Below are 18402 nucleotides of genomic sequence, written 5' to 3'. Positions count from 1 at the left end.
TATTCTGATTACTGAAATGAATGCACATTGAGCAGGTATTCAAAGAATGATCCGAATTCAGATTATTTTAGTCTCATGAGGTGCTGATGTGAATGTTGACAGGGAACTATAAGTACCATGTTGTTTGAATTTTCCTTTGTGAATGTGTTTCATGTCTTTGGCCTCCACTGCTACTTGCTGGCTGACAGGCAGTATAATCAGAGACTGTGTTCATTTTGTGAGTGAAAACGATGAATTTTTTGTTGATGACCTTTTCTGCATCAAAAACAAGACAATAACTAAATGAAAAGTATCATACATGATGAAAAACTATGGTGAAATATATTACAATTGCCTTTAATGGAAAATTCCACATTATTACAACTTGTGTCAATGGATTAGTACTGACATTATGGATATCCTCACTTTGGGTTTTACCTCAAAATAGGAAGCTACTTTGGCAGAATTGCCAGTTTGTCTACAGCCCATCTGATTGTCTGATCAGACACCAGACACAAAGATCAAGATCTTGTTCATGATCCCAAGTGGCAGCATGTACAGGTCAAATAATAATGGACCAAGTCAGCTCCCTTGAGCAACCCAACGGCAGATGTCATTTTTCTGAAACACATTATCTCCAAGACTGACGTAAATCTGTATCTGGTTCAAACTTTGACAGTTTTAACACAGGGTCAGAGAGACCAACCAACTTTTTGAGACAATTCTTTAGGTTATCATGGTCAATCGTATCAAATTCCGCACTTACATGTAACAAGACAAGAACTGAGACCTTATTTTCGTCAAAGTTTATTCTGAGGCCGTTGATTATTTTAGTAAGATTAGTTTCAGTGCTGTGGTTTGTTCTAAAGCCCAGCTGAAATTCATCCTGGATAATGTTATGCCTCTGCGCCAGCAACAGCCATAGCTGTAGTCATATTGTTTTCAGGTGGTCCATCTGTACATCCTATTCTCGTGGGCGTGATATCTCGAGAACTCCTCAAAGGAATCCCCTTAAATTTGGTACAAATGTTCACTTGGACAAAAGGACAAGCTGATTAGATTTTGGTGGTTAAAGGTCAAAGGTCAAGGTCAGTGTGACCACACAAAACACTTTAACCATAACTCAAGACTTCACACAGCGATAAGGACAAAATGGTTAATATTTAATATGATTCTGGATAAACAAGGATGTAATCTGAAACTAGTGTCAGTGGTGGTGCTGCTACCACCTCGTACAACCACGAGGTGGTAATTCCAGTTTTCTTTAAGAAAGGAGTTTATTTGCACAGAAACTATCTTTTCAAGTATCTTCCTAATGAATGTAAGGTTGTATATCGGCCTATAGCTGGTCAGACATGGTTGAATTTCTTCAGTAAGGGTTTCACAATGGCAATTAGGGGAAGCCAGAATAAACATCTTGTTGGGCCTGATCAGGTCATCAGCTTGAGACCCCCGATCACTGATGTTTCGCTCCTTTAACTCAGTACACCTTCTGGTTGCAGAACAATGGCAGACATCTCTGCCTTCTACCTGTTGTTTGGCCACTAACTCCTGTGCTTCCTTCTCAGCCTCTCTCCATCTCCATGTCCAGCTCTTTGACAGCTTTCTAATGTCCTGCACCTATGACATCCCGTGTCCCAGAGCAGACAAGAGTTTGAGGAGCTGATGAAGCCCTGGCATCCAACCTATCTGTCAACTGTGAAAGTCAATAAAGCCAAAATGGCCAAAAATAAATCTTTAGAAAATATATAAAAAATACAAATAAAAAGAATGCTAGAGTTTTGAAAGCAAGAGAAATGCAAGTGTGCAACAAACATGACTTCTTGTCACAGAACTTGGAAGCAGCTTACATTTGCAATGGAACATCATAATGATTTCTTCATGTTGCATCACACATTATCTAAGGAAACGATAACTGTTTTCCCCTAAGATAGAATCATGTCTATAAAATTTCCCTACAGAGGAGACCTTGATAGGTTCAGGTGGATATTTTCAGTGGGGAAACACAAGTAAGTGAAGAAAGACTGAGAGATTGAGAAACAAAAGACACTTAAAAGAAGTATTACTGATCTGGTTTTCATAATTCATTGTCACAATTTCCAAAGTCAAAACCTATGGGAAGAACACACACTGTAGCTTTTATTGTTACAAATAAGATAAAATAAAATATCTGATATTGAGATTACAAGGACATTACCTGTGGCGTTAACATCATTGTTCTGTTCTTCCAGGTTGATGGAAAACTACACCTACAACAGCCTCATTCTCCAGCTGGAGGGGTTAAATGTCTCAGAAGAGTCTATTTACCCACTCTTTCTCTTCCTCTTTTTCTCCTACTTGTTCATAATGGTTGCAAATGTAAGCATTTTGGTTGCAATTTTTATTGACAAGAACCTTCACCAGCCTATGTATCTGCTTTTTTGCAACCTGTCAGTCAGTGACATGATTGGAAGTACTTGTCTTTTGCCACGTTTGCTCATAGACATGTTGCGGCCTCCCTCTGAACGCCTCATCAGTTATTATGAATGTGTGGTCCAAGCTTTCACCGCACACATGTTTGGTACCACTGCTCACACAGTGCTCATGATTATGGCCTTTGACAGATATGTGGCTATCTGCAATCCCCTGCGCTATACCACCATAATGACCAACAAAATGGTGATCAAGCTGACAGTTTCTGCCTGGGGAGTGGCATTTGTTCTGGTCGGGATTCTGCTCGGTCTGACCATAAGACTGAACCGATGCAGGACTATGATCATGAATCCTTACTGTGACAATCCCTCCTTGTTTAAACTCTCCTGTGAAAGTGTGTTTATTAATAATGTCTGTGGCCTCACTTTCACTGTGGTCGTATTCACATTTTCTATAGGCAGCATTGTTCTCACCTATGCTAAGATTACAGTAGTCTGTCTGACCAGTAAGAACAAGTCTCTGAACATTAAAGCCTTAAAGACCTGCAGCACTCATCTGGTTGTGTATCTGATCATGATCCTTAGTGGAAGTATTATCATTACTTTGCATCGTTTCCCTCAGTACTCAGACTACAGAAAACTTTCTGCCATTCTGTTTGTAATTGTCCCTGGAAGCCTTAACCCCATTATATATGGCATACAGTCCAAAGAGATACGAAAACTCTTATCTGAAATGTTTCAGTCCAAAAAAATGTTTGCCGTTAAGTAAAAAATAAAAAGAAATTGGGGGAAATTATTAAAATAAATTATGTAAAACCATGAAATGTTTGTAGCAAAATATCTGGCTGCAAAGGATTCTGTGAAACTCACTGGCATTTATGGATACAGAAATCTCAAGTCATACAGGCTGAGAATACAGAAATAAAATAAAATAAAAAGAACATGGCACATTAGCTGTATAGATGTGATTTTTTTTTTAATGATTGTAAATACTGCACATTGGTTTGTATAAATAATCCAGTTAAATTTGTGATCTGCATTAACATAGATTCAAAGAATTTCCAGATACCTTTTTTACTGTAGGTACTACTGGAACTGCATGTATATTTCCTGATTTCTGCTGTCATTTTTTTGGCTCAATTAAACTTTTCATGTCATTCTATAATATTGGATATTGTTTTTCTTAGTGAAAACTATGATGAGAAATTTTTGTTGATGACCTTTTCCACATCAAAAACAACACAATAACTAAATGAAAAGTAACGTTTATGATGAAAAACTGTGGCAAAATATATTATAATAACTTTATAAAACTTTCGCTTTTACCTTCACAAAGGTAGCTACTGTGGCAGAATTGCCAGTTTGTCAACAGCTCATCTCATCATCTGATCAGGCACTAAGTACCAAGATCAAAGCAATTACTCAGTATATTATCATACGTGATGGAACTGATGGCTGGACCTACAAAGATAAAGCCTAGGTTGTGATAAACCATAGTTTATCTTTGTAAAAATAAAAAGTAACTGACACACTAAAAGAGACAGATTTACAATTTACAGTGGTGCCATAAAGCAGCTGCAAAGGCACAGATACATTAAGTTTGTTGCCTGCATCTATACCAGAAGGGTAAATGTGTTCAATGTGTTTTGCTGGCATGGTAGAAAAAAGATTTTGGGTTATGGGATGTAAAACCTCAAAATAATAAAGTCCTGTTTGACTTTCTCTCTGAGTGATAATTTCACAGTAAATACAGCTGAAATTACAGCTCAGTCTTTGTCTTTAATTCATGTGTTTGGTGATTTTGTCAGAAAACATCATGGATATAGAATCCAGATTTGACCAAAGGCAGTCCAGCCATATTCTAGTTTTTGACCTACTCTTGCTTAAAGACTGCCTGGCTGCTAAACAGTGCCTGTCAGCACTCTGCCTGCCTACAACAGTCCTGCGGTCTTTGCAGTCCAATGGGTGGAAAATGCTACTCCAGGCTGCATTGTGAGAACTGTGTTTGTATGCATGTGAGCCATAGAATAGGATGATAGGTCAGAAAATTGTTGGAAATATATTAATGTATGCGTGAAAGGGATAAATGTAGACTGAAAACTTTAAATGTTATCAAAGTTAAACACTGGTCCTAACTGACAGTCGCGATGATCATCACATTGATGTTGTGTTACATAACACATTATGTAATGCTAAGTGATTCCCATGATGTAAAAATGCATCTATAAAACAGTGAGAGACCTTTGTTGCTGTTGGTGAATACCACCTGCTGGTAGTGATGACGATAGACTGATGAACCCAAGTCACAAAGTTGGTATTACTGTATTACAAGCACGATAATGCATTTTAGGATGTTTAACTTTGCATGTGTTATTGTTGCTACTATAAGTGTTTGTAACTTATCAAACAGAAACATTTGTGTTTTGTTGCACAGCCAGTATTGATAAATATCAAATATCACTGATATTCAGATCGCGCAGACTAACTCAATATCCCAACTAAAGCAAAATACTGTCATTTTTGTTCTTTCAGGTTAATGGAAAACTACACCTACAACAGCTTCACACTCCAGATGGAGGGGTACAGTGTCACAAAGAATTCTATGTATCCTGTCTTTTTCATGTTCTTTATTTCCTACATTGTTATAATAGTTATGAATGTAGGCATTTCACTTTTAATTTTCATTGACAAGAACCTGCACCAGCCTATGTATCTGCTTTTTTGCAACCTGTCACTGAGTGACATAATTGGAAGTACTAATATTCTTCCCCGGTTACTTTCAGATATCTTGCGGCCTCCCTCTGAACGCCTCATCAGTTATTATGAATGTGTGGTCCAAGCTTTCACCGCACAGTTATATGGCACCACCTCCCACACTGTGCTCATGATTATGACATATGACAGATATGTTGCCATCTGCATTCCACTGCGCTACGCCACCATAATGACCAACAAAATGTTAATCAAGCTGACAGCTTCTGCCTGGGGAGTGGCCTTTGTTCTGGTCGGGATTCTGCTCGGTCTGACCATAAGACTGAACCGTTGCAGGACTCTGATCAGAAACCCCTTCTGTGACAATGCTTCGCTGTTTAAACTCTCCTGTGAGAGTGTGTTTATTAATAATGTCTATGGCCTCACTTTCACTGTGGTCCTGCTCACAGCTTCTATAGGCAGCATGATTCTCACCTATGGTAAGATTACAGTAGTCTGTCTGACCAGTAAGAACAAGTCTCTGAACACTAAAGCCTTAAAGACCTGCAGTACTCATCTGATTGTTTATCTGATCATGTTGTTTAGTGGAATGATTTCCATTGTTTTGCATCGTTTCCCTCAGTACTCAGACTACAGAAAACTTTCTGCCATTCTGTTTTTTATTGTCCCTGGAAGCCTTAACACAGTTATATATGGCATACAGTCCAAAGAGATACGAAAATTCTTATCTGAAATGTGTAAGTCAAAAAAACATTTGCCATCAAGTAATAAATAAATCTTAGTTTTTTGGCAAATGATTAAAATAAATCATATAAAACCATGAACACTGAATAACTGAATGAATGCTCTTTCACAACCACCATTGTTTTTGTTCAAAGTTAAACATACTGTACTTTATAAATATGTAGCCCAAATGTGTACAAGAAAAATATACAGCTGCAAAGGATTCTGTGACAGTCACATTTATGGATAAAGTCAAATGCAGAGTAGGCTACATACAGAGTATTATGGAAATGGATTTAACATTTACATTACTGTTTCATGACTGTCATGTTCTGTTTATACTCTATGGGTCCAAGATTAATGCAGGTTCTTAAACGTCTGAACCTTTCAGTAGGTGTGCACTAAAGAAACAATTTTGTACCAATATTAGTTGCTGTATTGGATACTTGCACTGTTGTGGTTTAATGGTTAGAGGACTGGTTGACCAGTGTGACTGTGAAAAGAATTAACAATAATTGTAAATTTCACTACAGTGCAGGAGGAAACTGTTAAGTGAACAAACTGACATGCAAGAGGAACAATGTGAATTGCGTATGGGTCATCTGTGGACAAGCTAATCTGTCGGTTGCCTTCACAAAATCTGAATATGGCCAAAAGAGAAAACTCATGTTGACTTGTAACCACAGGTCTGACCACAGTTGGTCCTGCTGATATAAAAAAAATGTCGGAGCTTAAAAGGAAAAAACTTCTGTGTGGGCCCTACATGTTCATATGGGTTTTCTGTTTGTTGGGCTTGTGATTGAAAAATGAACCACCATTTAACATCTCCATTTTCAATATATTTTGTCATTCATATTTTGTTTAAGAAAAAACTAAGAAACAGCACACAACTCAAAAGAATGCTACTTTGAAAAGTAAGGGAAATCCTAGTGACAGTGGCAACAGCTGTTTCCAGCAGCAGAGACCAAACCATACAATAAATTAGCTGTAAAACAGAAAGGCCCCGGCCGGCTATCAGATTTGATATGTGAGGCAAAAATGCTACAGCACCAATGTACCACTGACTTGGGGGTTGTCTTTTCACCTAAAACCTCAGGACAAGTACATCTGCCAAGTATGGGAAAGACTCTGGGGTTGTGACCTTGATACCAATAAAATAAGATGCATGGTGCCCACTGTGTGTGCCCTACCACTGAAAACCTCCAGCAAGAACAGTTTGATTCTTCAGATAAAGATTAGGTCTGGCAAAAGAATAAATTAACAATCCATACGAATCGCTTGTACTGTGTCTTTTTTGAGTTTAGGAGGCACAACAACAAAATTGCACAACCTTTCACACTCTGCCCGACATGGACTGAGATGTTTTTCCTAAAGTACTTCTTGTATGCTGAAGAATACCAAAGTTACTGCTTGAGGACTTCAGGACCAGATCCTTTCCTGTACCATAGTCTGGGGGTTCAGGCCGTGGATACTACTCCTGGCTATGGCACACAGATTGATAGTAAGGCTACTTAGGATATGTGTTCATGTTAATAATTGCTATGTGTATTGATTGAATATTATGATCACCACTGTCCATATCTGTGCTAACATAATGATAAAAAATAAAGTGCTGTATGCAAGCGAGAATGGTGTCCTAGAGTAAATCATCAATACCCATTGAATCACTGATCACCTGTAGTGGAGGGTACAATATAATTTAACTCTCTAACTGCACACATACACACACATGTAAACACACACCCACACCCACACACACACACAAACACACACAAATTTCTCAATACACATACATAGACATGTTGCGGCCTCCCTCTGAACGCCTCATCAGTTATTACGAATGTGTGATCCAAGCTTTTACATCACACATGTTCGGTACCACCGCTCACACTGTGCTCATGATTATGACCTATGACAGATATGTTGCCATCTGCAATCCCCTGCGCTATGCCACCATAATGACCAACAAAATATTGATCAAGCTGACAGTTTCTGCCTGGGGAGTGTACTTTGTTCTGGTCGGGATTCTGCTCGGTCTGACCATAAGACTGAACAAATGCAGAACTATGATCATGAATCCTTACTGTGACAATGCCTCGCTGTTTAAACTCTCCTGTGTTTATTAATAATGTCTATGGCCTCACTTTCACTGTGGTCCTGCTCACAGCTTCTATAGGCAGCATTGTTCTCACCTATGCTAAGATTACAATAGTCTGTCTGACCAGTAAGAGCAAGTCTCTGAACACTAAAGCCTTAAAGACCTGCAGCACTCATCTGATTGTTTATCTGATCATGTTGTTTAGTGGAATGATTTCCATTGTTTTGCATCGTTTCCCTCAGTACTCAGACTACAGAAAACTTTCTGCCATTCTTTTTGTTTTTGTCCCTGGAAGCCTTAACACAGTTATATACGGCATACAGTCCAAAGAGATAAATCATATAAAACCATGAACAGTGAATAACGGAATGACTGCTCTTTCACAACCGCCATTATTTTTGTGTAAAGTTATATATACTGTACTTTGTAAATATGTAGCCTTAATATGTACAACAAAATATGAAGCTGCAAAGGATTCTGTGACATTCACATTTATGGATAAAGTCATATGAAGAATAGGCTACATGTAAAGTATTATAGATATGGATCTAGCATTTACATTACTGTTTCATTGCTGTCATGTTTCAGTATAAGGCCAAAACGTGTTTACCTTCATTATGGTGGTGGGCTTGTGTCATTTATTGCGTCAGGGTTACGTGCCAGCTCCTGTACCTACCCTGTGAAAAGCATCGCCCTACCTTAAACAGTTTAGGCTGTGCAATCACTTTTCGTGCAGAAAAGAATACAAATAAAAATAAAAATAATAATAATAATAATAGAAAAGACAAAAAATCTGAACAATTATAATAGGGTTCCCAGCACCGCTGGTACTGGGAGACGTGTTGCCTTGCATATGCGTTCCCCAGCCCACCACGGCCTTGACCCCTAATTATGTAAAACCATGAAATGTTTGTAGCAAAATATCTGGCTGCAAAGGATTCTGTGACACTCACTGACATTTATGGATACAGAAATCTCAGGTTATACAGACGATGAGAATGCAGCACAATCAGAAATAAAATAAAAAGAACATGGCATATTAGCTGTATAGATGTAAATATTTCTTTTTTTATTATTGTAAATACTACACATTGTTTGTGTAAATAATCAAGTTATATTTGTGATCTCCATCAACATAGTTTCAAAGAATTTCCAAATACCTTTTTTATTAAGACATCCCCCATGTAGGTCAATAATCCATTTCAACTCAACTGCAAATTTTGGCATCAAAACTGAAGTGATATTTACTCAACTCTGTGAAAAATTACACCAACCTGATGAAACTATTACTGGAACTGCATGTATATTTCCTGATTTCTACTTTCATTTATTTTGGCTCAGTTCAATAATATATCAATAGATCCAATATTGGATATTGAGAAGTAAACATCATTGTGCACTCACAAGCTGTAATGTGACATATTCCGATTCCTGACATGAATGCACATAGAGCAGGTATTCAAAGAATTTATCCTAATTCAAATTATTTTAGTCTCATGAGGTGCTGATGCAAATGTTGACAGACAACTATGAGTAATCAAATCAAATCAAATCAAATCAATTGGCCTATATTGTCATCTTGCAAGAAACAGTTGTTCAGTGCAAAAGGAGAGTACCATGTTGTTTGAATTTTCCTTTGTGAATGTGTTTCATTTCAAATAAGCGGTATGGAAAATGAATGAATGAATGAATGAATGAATGAATGAATATGCTTCATGTTTGTGGCCTCCACTGATTTTTGCTGGCTGAAGGCAGTACAATCAGAGACTGTGTTCCCTTTGTGAGTGAAAACGATGATGAGAATTTTTTGTTGATGACCTTTTCTGCATCAAAAACAAGACAATAACTAAATGAAAAGTATCATACATGATGTAAAACTATGGTGAAATATATTACAATTGCCTTTAATGGAAAATTCCACATTATTACAGCTTGTGTCAATGGATTAGTAGTGACATTATGGGTATCCTCACTTTGGGTTTTACCTCAAAATAGGAAGCTACTTTGGCAGAATTGCCAGTTTGTCTACAGCCCATCTGATCGTCTGATCAGACACCAGACACAAAGATCAAGATCTTGTTCATGATCCCAAGTGGCAGCATGTACAGGTCGAATAATAATGGACCAAGTCAGCTCCCTTGAGCAACCCAACGGCAGATGTCATTTTTCTGAAACAAATTATCTCCAAGACTGACGTAAATCTGTATCTGGTTCAAACTTTGACAGGTTTAACACAGGGTCAGAGAGACCAACCAACTTTTTGAGACAATTCTTTAGGTTATCATGGTCAATCATATCAAATTCCGCACTTACATGTAACAAGACAAGAACTGAGACCTTTTTCTGAGGCCGTTGATTATTTTTGTAAGATTAGTTTCAGTGCTGTGGTTTATTCTAAAGCCCAGCTGAAATTCATCCTGGATATTGTTATGCCTCTGCACCAGCAACAGCCATAGCTGTAGTCATATTGTTTTCAGTTGGTCCATCTGTACATCCTATTCTCGTGGGCGTGATATCTCGAGAACTCCTCAAAGGAATCCCCTTAAATTTGGTATATGTTCACTTGGACTACAGGACAAACTGATTAGATTTTGGTGGTTAAAGGTCCACCTCGTACGAGGTGGTAATTCCAGTTTTCTTTAAGAAAGGAGTTTTTTTGCACGGAAACTATCTTTTCAAGTATCTTCCTAATGAATGTAAGGTTGTATATCGGCCTATAGATGGTCAGACATGGTTGGGTTTCTTCAGTAAGGGCTTCACAATAGCTGTTTTCAAGGCATCTGGGAAGATGCCAGTTTAAAGATATATATTTATAGCGTTCAGTACATGACTTGAAACACTTTTGAACACTTGCCTACAATTAGGGGAAGCCAGAATAAACATCTTGTTGGGCCTGATCAGGTCATCAGCTTGAGACCCCCGATCACTGATGTTTCACTCCTTTAACTCAGTACACCTTCTGGTTGCAGAACAATGACAGACATCTCTGCCTTCTACCTGTTGTTTGGCCACTAACTCCTGTGCTTCCTTCTCAGCCTCTCTCCATCTCCGTGTCCAGCTCTTTGACAGCTTTCTAATGTCCTGCACCTATGACATCCCGTGTCCCAGAGCAGACAAGAGTTTGAGGAGCTGATGAAGCCCTGGCATCCAACCTATCTGTCAACTGTGAAAGTCAATAAAGCCAAAATGGCCAAAAATAAATCTTTAGAAAATATATAAAAAATACAAATAAAAAGAATGCTAGAGTTTTGAAAGCAAGAGAAATGCAAGTGTGCAACAAACATGACTTCTTGTCACAGAACTTGGAAGCAGCTTACATTTGCAATGGAACATCATAATGATTTCTTCATGTTGCATCACACATTATCTAAGGAAACAATAACTGTTTTCCCCTAAGATAGAATCATGTCTATAAAATTTCCCTACAGAGGAGACCTTGATAGGTTCAGGTGGATATTTTCAGTGGGGAAACACAAGTAAGTGAAGAAAGACTGAGAGATTGAGAAACAAGAGACACTTAAAGGAAGTATTACTGATCTGGTTTTCATAATTCATTATCATAATTTCCAAAGTCAAAACCTATGGGAAGAACACACACTGTAGCTTTTATTGTTACAAATAAGATAAAATAAAATATCCGATGTTGAGATTACGAGGACATTACCTGTGGCGTTAACATCATTGTTCTGTTCTTCCAGGTTGATGGAAAACGACACCTACAACAGCCTCATTCTCCAGCTGGAGGGGTTAAATGTCTCAGAAGAGTCTATTTACCCACTCTTTCTCTTCCTCTTTTTCTCCTACTTGTTCATAATGGTTGCAAATGTAAGCATTTTGGTTGCAATCTTTATTGACAAGAACCTTCACCAGCCTATGTATCTGCTTTTTTGCAACCTGTCAGTCAGTGACATGATTGGAAGTACTTGTCTTTTGCCACGTTTGCTCATAGACATGTTGCGGCCTCCCTCTGAACGCCTCATCAGTTATTATGAATGTGTGGTCCAAGCTTTTACCTCACACATGTTTGGTACCACTGCTCACACTGTGCTCATGATTATGGCCTTTGACAGATATGTGGCTATCTGCAATCCCCTGCGCTATACCACCATAATGACCAACAAAATGGTGATCAAGCTGACAGTTTCTGCCTGGGGAGTGGCCTTTGTTCTGGTCGGGATTCTGCTCGGTCTGACCATAAGACTGAACCGATGCAGGACTATGATCATGAATCCTTACTGTGACAATCCTTCCTTGTTTAAACTCTCCTGTGAAAGTGTGTTTATTAATAATGTCTATGGCCTCACTTTCACTGTGGTCCTATTCTCATTTTCTATAGGCAGCATTGTTCTCACCTATGCTAAGATTACAGTAGTCTGTCTGACCAGTAAGAACAAGTCTCTGAACAGTAAAGCCTTAAAGACCTGCAGCACTCACCTGGTTGTGTATCTGATCATGATCCTTAGTGGAAGTATTATCATTACTTTGCATCGTTTCCCTCAGTATTCCAACTACAGAAAACTTTCTGCCATTCTGTTTGTAATTGTCCCTGGAAGCCTTAACCCCATTATATATGGCATACAGTCCAAAGAGATACGAAAACTCTTATCTGAAATGTTTCAGTCCAAAAAAATGTTTGCCATTAAGTAAAAGATAAAAAGAAATTGGGGGAAATTATTAAAATAAATTATGTAAAACCATGAAATGTTTGTAGCAAAATATCTGGCTGCAAAGGATTCTGTGAAACTCACTGGCATTTATGGATACAGAAATCTCAAGTCATACAGGCTGAGAATACCGAAATAAAATAAAATAAAAAGAACATGGCACATTAGCTGTATAGATGTGATTTTTTTTTTATGATTGTAAATACTGCACATTGGTTTGTGTAAATAATCCAGTTAAATTTGTGATCTGCATTAACATAGATTAAAAAAATTTCCAGATTTCCTTTTTTACTGTAGGTACTACTGGAACTGCATGTATATTTCCTGATTTCTACTGTCATTTTTTTTGGCTCAATTAAAATTTTCATGTCATTCCATAGACCCAATATTGGATATTCTGTTTCTTAGTGAAAACTATGATGAGAACACAATAACTAAATGAAAAGTAATGTTTATGATGAAAAACTGTGGCAAAATATATTATAATTCCCTTTAATGGAAAATTCCACTTTATTACAACTGGTGTCAAGGGATTAGTAGTGACATTATTGATGTCCTCACTTTCACTTTTACCTTCACAAAGGTAGCTACTGTGGCAGAATTGCCAGTTTGTCAACAGCTCATCTCATCATCTGATCAGGCACTAAGTACCAAGATCAAAGCAATTACTCAGTATATTATCATACGTGATGAAACAGATGGCCGGACCTACAAAGATAAAGCCTAGGTTGTGATAAACCATAGTTTATCTTTGTAAAAATAAAAAGTAACTGACACACTAAAGGAGACAGATTTACAATTTACAGTGGTGCCATAAAGCAGATGCAAAGGCACAAATACATTAAGTTTGTTGCCTGCATCTATACCAGAAGGGTAAATGTGTTCAATGTGTTTTGCTGGCATGGTGGAAAAAAGATTTTGGGTTATGGGATGTAAAACCTCAAAATAATAAACTCCTGTTTAACTTTCTCTCTGAGTGATCATTTAACAGTAAATACAGCTGAAATTACAGCTCAGTCTTTGTCTTTAATTCATGTGTTTGGTGATTTTGTCAGAAAACATCATGGATATAGAATCCAGATTTGACCAAAGGCAGTCCAGCCATATTCTAGTTTTTGACCTACTCTTGGTTAAAGACTGCCTGGCTGCTAAACAGTGCATGTCAACACTCTGCCTGCCAATAACAGTCCTGTGTTCTTTGCAGTCTATTGGCTGGAAGAATTCTACTACAGGCTGCATTGTGAGAACTGTGTTTGTATGCGTGTGAGCCATAGAATAGGATGATAGGTAGTAAAATTGTTGGAAATATATTAATGTATGCGTGAAAGGGATAAATGTAGACTGAAAACTGAAAATGTTCTCAAAGTCAAACACTGGTCTTCACTGACAGTCGCGATGATCATCACATTGATGTTGTGTTACATCCCACATTATGTCATGCTAAGTGATTCCCATGATGTAAAAATGCATCTATAAAACAGTGAGAGGCCTTTGTTGCTGTTGGTGAATACCACCTGCTGGTAGTGATGACTAAAGACTGATGAACCTAAGTCACAAAGTTGGTATTACTGTATTACAAGCACGATAATGCATTTTAGGATGTTTAACTTTGCATGTGTTATTGTTGCTACTTTAACTGTTTGTAACTTATCAAACAGAAACATTTGTGTTTTGTTGCACAGCCAGTATTGATAAATATCAAATATCACTGATATTCAGATCGCCCAGACTAACTCAATATCCCAACTCAAGCAAAATACTGTCATTTTTGTTCTTTCAGGTTAATGGAAAACTACACCTACAACAGCTTCACACTCCAGATGGAGGGGTACAGTGTCATGAAGAATTCTTTGTATCCTGTCTTTTTCATGTTCTTTATTTCCTACATTGTTATAATAGTTATGAATGTAGGCATTTCACTTTTAATTTTCATTGACAAGAACCTGCACCAGCCTATGTATCTGCTTTTTTGCAACCTGTCACTGAGTGACATAATTGGAAGTACTAATATTCTTCCCCGGTTACTTTCAGATATCTTGCGGCCTCCCTCTGAACGCCTCATCAATTATTATGAATGTGTGGTCCAAGCTTTCACCGCACAGTTATATGGCACCACCTCCCACACTGTGCTCATGATTATGACATATGACAGATATGTTGCCATCTGCATTCCACTGCGCTATGCCACCATAATGACCAACAAAATGTTAATCAAGCTGACAGCTTCTGCCTGGGGAGTGGCCTTTGTTCTGGTCGGGATTCTGCTCGGTCTGACCATAAGACTGAACCGTTGCAGGACTCTGATCAGAAACCCCTTCTGTGACAATGCTTCGCTGTTTAAACTCTCCTGTGAGAGTGTGTTTATTAATAATGTCTATGGCCTAACTTCCACTGTGGTCCTGCTCACAGCTTCTATAGGCAGCATGGTTGTCACCTATGCTAAGATTACAGTAGTCTGTCTGACAAGGAAGAACAAGTCTCTGAACACTAAAGCCTTAAAGACCTGCAGCACTCATCTGATTGTTTATCTCATCATGATCTTTAGTGGAATGATTTCCATTGTTTTGCATCGTTTCCCTCAGTACTCAGACTATGGAAAACTTTCTGCCATTCTGTTTTTTATTGTCCCTGGAAGCCTCAACACAGTTATATATGGCATACAGTCCAAAGAGATACGAAAATTCTTATCTGAAATGTGCAAGTCAAAAAAACATTTGCCATCAAGTAATAAATAAATCTTAGTTTTTTGGCAAATGATTAAAATAAATCAAATAAAACCATGAACACTGAATAACTGAATGAATGCTCTTTCACAACCACCATTGTTTTTGTTCAAAGTTATACATACTGTACTTTGTAAATATGCAGCCTAAATGTGTACAAGAAAAATATACAGCTGCAAAGGATTCTGTGACAGTCACATTTATGGATAAAGTCAAATGCAGAGTAGGCTACATACAGAGTATTAAATATATGGATTTAACATTTACATTACTGTTTCATGGCTGTCATGTTCTGTTTATACTCTATGGGTCCAAGATTAATGCAGGTTCTTAAACGTCTGAACCTTCCTCTAGGTGTGCACTAAAGAAACAATTTTGTACCAATATTAGTTGCTGTATTGGATACTTGCACTGTTGTGGTTTAATGGTTAGAGGACTGGTTGACCAGTGTGACTGTGAAAAGAATTAACAATAATTGTAAATTTCACTACAGCGCAGGAGGAAACTGTTAAGTGAACAAACTGACATGCAAGAGGAACAATGTGAATTGCGTATGGGTCATCTGTGGACAAGCTAATCTGTCGGTTGCCTTCACAAAATCTGAATATGGCCAAAAGAGAAAACTCATGTTGACCTGTGACCACAGGTCTGACCACAGTTGGTCCTGCTGATATTAAAAAATGTCGGAGCTTAAAAGGGAAAAACTTCTGTGTGGGCCCTACATGTTCATATGGGTTTTCTGTTTGTTGGGCTTGTGATTGAAAAATGAACCACCATTTAACACCTCCATTTTCAATATATTTTGTCATTCATATTTTGTTTAAGAAAAAACTAAGAAACAGCACACAACTCAAAAGAATGCTACTTTGAAAAGTAAGGGAAATCCTAGTGACAGTGGCAACAGCTGTTTCCAGCAGCAGAGACCAAACCATACAATAAATTAGCTGTAAAACAGAAAGGCCCCGGCCGGCTATCAGATTTGATATGTGAGGCAAAAATGCTACAGCACCAATGTACCACTGACTTGGGGGTTGTCTTTTCACCTAAAACCTCAGGACAAGTACATCTGCCAAGTATGGGAAAGACTCTGGGGTTGTGACCTTGATACCAATAAAATAAGATGCATGGTGCCCACTGTGTGTGCCCTACCACTGAAAACCTCCAGCAAGAACAGTTTGATTCTTCAGATAAAGATTAGGTCTGGCAAAAGAATAAATTAACAATCCATACGAATCGCTTGTACTGTGTCTTTTTTGAGTTTGGTAGGCACGACAACTCTGAATGCCTCATCAGTTATTATGAATGTGTGGTCCAAGCTTTCACCACACAGTTATTTGGCACCACCTCTCACACTGTGCTCATGATTATGACATATGACAGATATTTGGCCATCTGAAATCCCCTGCGCTATGCCACCATAATGACCAACAAAATGTTAGTAAAGCTGACAGTTTCTGCCTGGGGAGTGGCCTTTGTTCTGGTCGGGATTCTGCTCAGTCTGACCATAAGACTGAACAGATGCAGAACTATGATCATGAATCCTTATTGTGACAATGCTTCACTGTTTAAACTCTCTTGTGAGAGTGTGTTTATTAATAATGTCTATGGCCTCACTTACACTGTGGTCCTGCTCACAGCTTCTATAGGCAGCATGGTTCTCACCTACGGTAAGATTACAGTAGTCTGTCTAACCAGTAAGAACAAGTCTCTGAACACTAAAGCCTTAAAGACCTGCAGTACTCATCTGATTGTTTATCTCATCATGTTGTTTAGTGGAATGATTTCCATTGTTTTGCATCGTGTCCCTCAGTACTCAGACTACAGAAAACTTTCTGCCATTCTATTTGTTTTTGTCCCTGGAAGCCTTAACACAGTTATATATGGCATACAGTCCAAAGAGATACGAAAATTCTTATCTGAAATGTGTAAGTCAAAAAAACGGTTAGCCATCAAGTGATAAATAAATCTTTGTTTTTTGGCAAATGATTCAAATAAATCATATAAAACCATGAACAGTGAATAACGGAATGACTGCTCTTTCATAACCACCATTATTTTTGTGTAAAGTTATATATACTGTACTTTGTAAATATGTAACCTTAATATGTACAACAAAATATGAAGCTGCAAAGGATTCTGTGACAGTCACATTTATGGATAAAGTCATATGAAGAATATTAATTTACATTACTGTTTCATTGCTGTCATGTTTCAGTATAAGGCCAAAACGTGTTTACCTTCATTATGGTGGTGGGCTTGTGTCATTTATTGCGTCAGGGTTACGTGCCAGCTCCTGTACCTACCCTGTGAAAAGCATCGCCCTACCTTAAACAGTTTAGGCTGTGCAATCACTTTTCGTGCAGAAAAGAATACAAATAAAAATAAAAATAATAAAAATAATAATAATAGAAAAGACAAAAAATCTGAACAATTACAATAGGGTTCCCAGCACTGCTGGTACTGGGAGACGTGTTGCCTTGCATATGCGTTCCCCAGCCCACCACGGCCTTGACCCCTAATTATGTAAAACCATGAAATGTTTGTAGCAAAATATCTGGCTGCAAAGGATTCTGTGACACTCACTGACATTTATGGATACAGAAATCTCAGGTTATACAGACGATGAGAATGCAGCACAATCAGAAATAAAATAAAAAGAACATGGCATATTAGCTGTATAGATGTAAATATTTCTTTTTTTATTATTGTAAATACTACACATTGTTTGTGTAAATAATCAAGTTATATTTGTGATCTCCATCAACATAGTTTCAAAGAATTTCCAAATACCTTTTTTATTAAGACATCCCCCATGTAGGTCAATAATCCATTTCAACTCAACTGCAAATTTTGGCATCAAAACTGAAGTGATATTTACTCAACTCTGTGAAAAATTACACCAACCTGATGAAACTATTACTGGAACTGCATGTATATTTCCTGATTTCTACTTTCATTTATTTTGGCTCAGTTCAATAATATATCAATAGATCCAATATTGGATATTGAGAAGTAAACATCATTGTGCACTCACAAGCTGTAATGTGACATATTCCGATTCCTGACATGAATGCACATAGAGCAGGTATTCA

The 18402-nt window shown here is 37.7% G+C and overlaps 4 protein-coding genes and 2 pseudogenes across 4 annotated transcripts; all 6 read left to right on the top strand.

The window, feature by feature from the left end:
* The first annotated feature begins 2207 nt into the window (after positions 1 to 2207).
* LOC139637252 (olfactory receptor 8G17-like) lies at positions 2208 to 3169 on the top strand. Its single transcript, XM_071505816.1, has one exon. It carries the CDS (start codon positions 2215 to 2217, stop codon positions 3157 to 3159), a length of 945 nt encoding a protein of 314 aa, XP_071361917.1. The 5' UTR covers positions 2208 to 2214; the 3' UTR covers positions 3160 to 3169.
* Positions 3170 to 4911: 1742 nt separating this feature from the next.
* LOC139637245 (olfactory receptor 8G17-like) lies at positions 4912 to 5883 on the top strand. The gene has a single exon (XM_071505808.1). It carries the CDS (start codon positions 4927 to 4929, stop codon positions 5875 to 5877), a length of 951 nt encoding a protein of 316 aa, XP_071361909.1. The 5' UTR covers positions 4912 to 4926; the 3' UTR covers positions 5878 to 5883.
* Positions 5884 to 7618: 1735 nt separating this feature from the next.
* Positions 7619 to 8287, top strand: LOC139637260 (olfactory receptor 52P1-like; annotated as a pseudogene).
* A 3327-nt stretch (positions 8288 to 11614) lies between these two features.
* On the top strand, positions 11615 to 12586 carry LOC139637250 (olfactory receptor 8G17-like). Its single transcript, XM_071505813.1, has one exon. It carries the CDS (start codon positions 11626 to 11628, stop codon positions 12568 to 12570), a length of 945 nt encoding a protein of 314 aa, XP_071361914.1. The 5' UTR covers positions 11615 to 11625; the 3' UTR covers positions 12571 to 12586.
* A 1774-nt stretch (positions 12587 to 14360) lies between these two features.
* On the top strand, positions 14361 to 15333 carry LOC139637243 (olfactory receptor 8G17-like). The gene has a single exon (XM_071505805.1). The coding sequence runs from the start codon at positions 14372 to 14374 to the stop codon at positions 15320 to 15322; it is 951 nt and encodes a 316-aa protein (XP_071361906.1). The 5' UTR covers positions 14361 to 14371; the 3' UTR covers positions 15323 to 15333.
* Positions 15334 to 16307: 974 nt separating this feature from the next.
* On the top strand, positions 16308 to 17267 carry LOC139637228 (olfactory receptor 52P1-like; annotated as a pseudogene).
* Positions 17268 to 18402: the final 1135 nt, after the last annotated feature.

The sequence above is a fragment of the Trachinotus anak genome, unplaced genomic scaffold (genome assembly GCF_046630095.1).
Source record: "Trachinotus anak isolate AG129_WGS33_773 ecotype Australia unplaced genomic scaffold, CSIRO_AGI_Tana_v1 ptg000020l, whole genome shotgun sequence".
Lineage (NCBI taxonomy): Eukaryota > Metazoa > Chordata > Actinopteri > Carangiformes > Carangidae > Trachinotus > Trachinotus anak.
Note: the sequence above shows the minus strand (reverse complement) of the source record. Positions and strands in the feature narration are given on the sequence as shown.

Coding starts and splice junctions, on each gene's coding strand:
- LOC139637250 (XM_071505813.1), top strand. CDS start 11,626: ATGGAAAACGACACCTACAACAGCCTCATTCTCCAGCTGGAGGGGTTA.
- LOC139637252 (XM_071505816.1), top strand. CDS start 2,215: ATGGAAAACTACACCTACAACAGCCTCATTCTCCAGCTGGAGGGGTTA.
- LOC139637245 (XM_071505808.1), top strand. CDS start 4,927: ATGGAAAACTACACCTACAACAGCTTCACACTCCAGATGGAGGGGTAC.
- LOC139637243 (XM_071505805.1), top strand. CDS start 14,372: ATGGAAAACTACACCTACAACAGCTTCACACTCCAGATGGAGGGGTAC.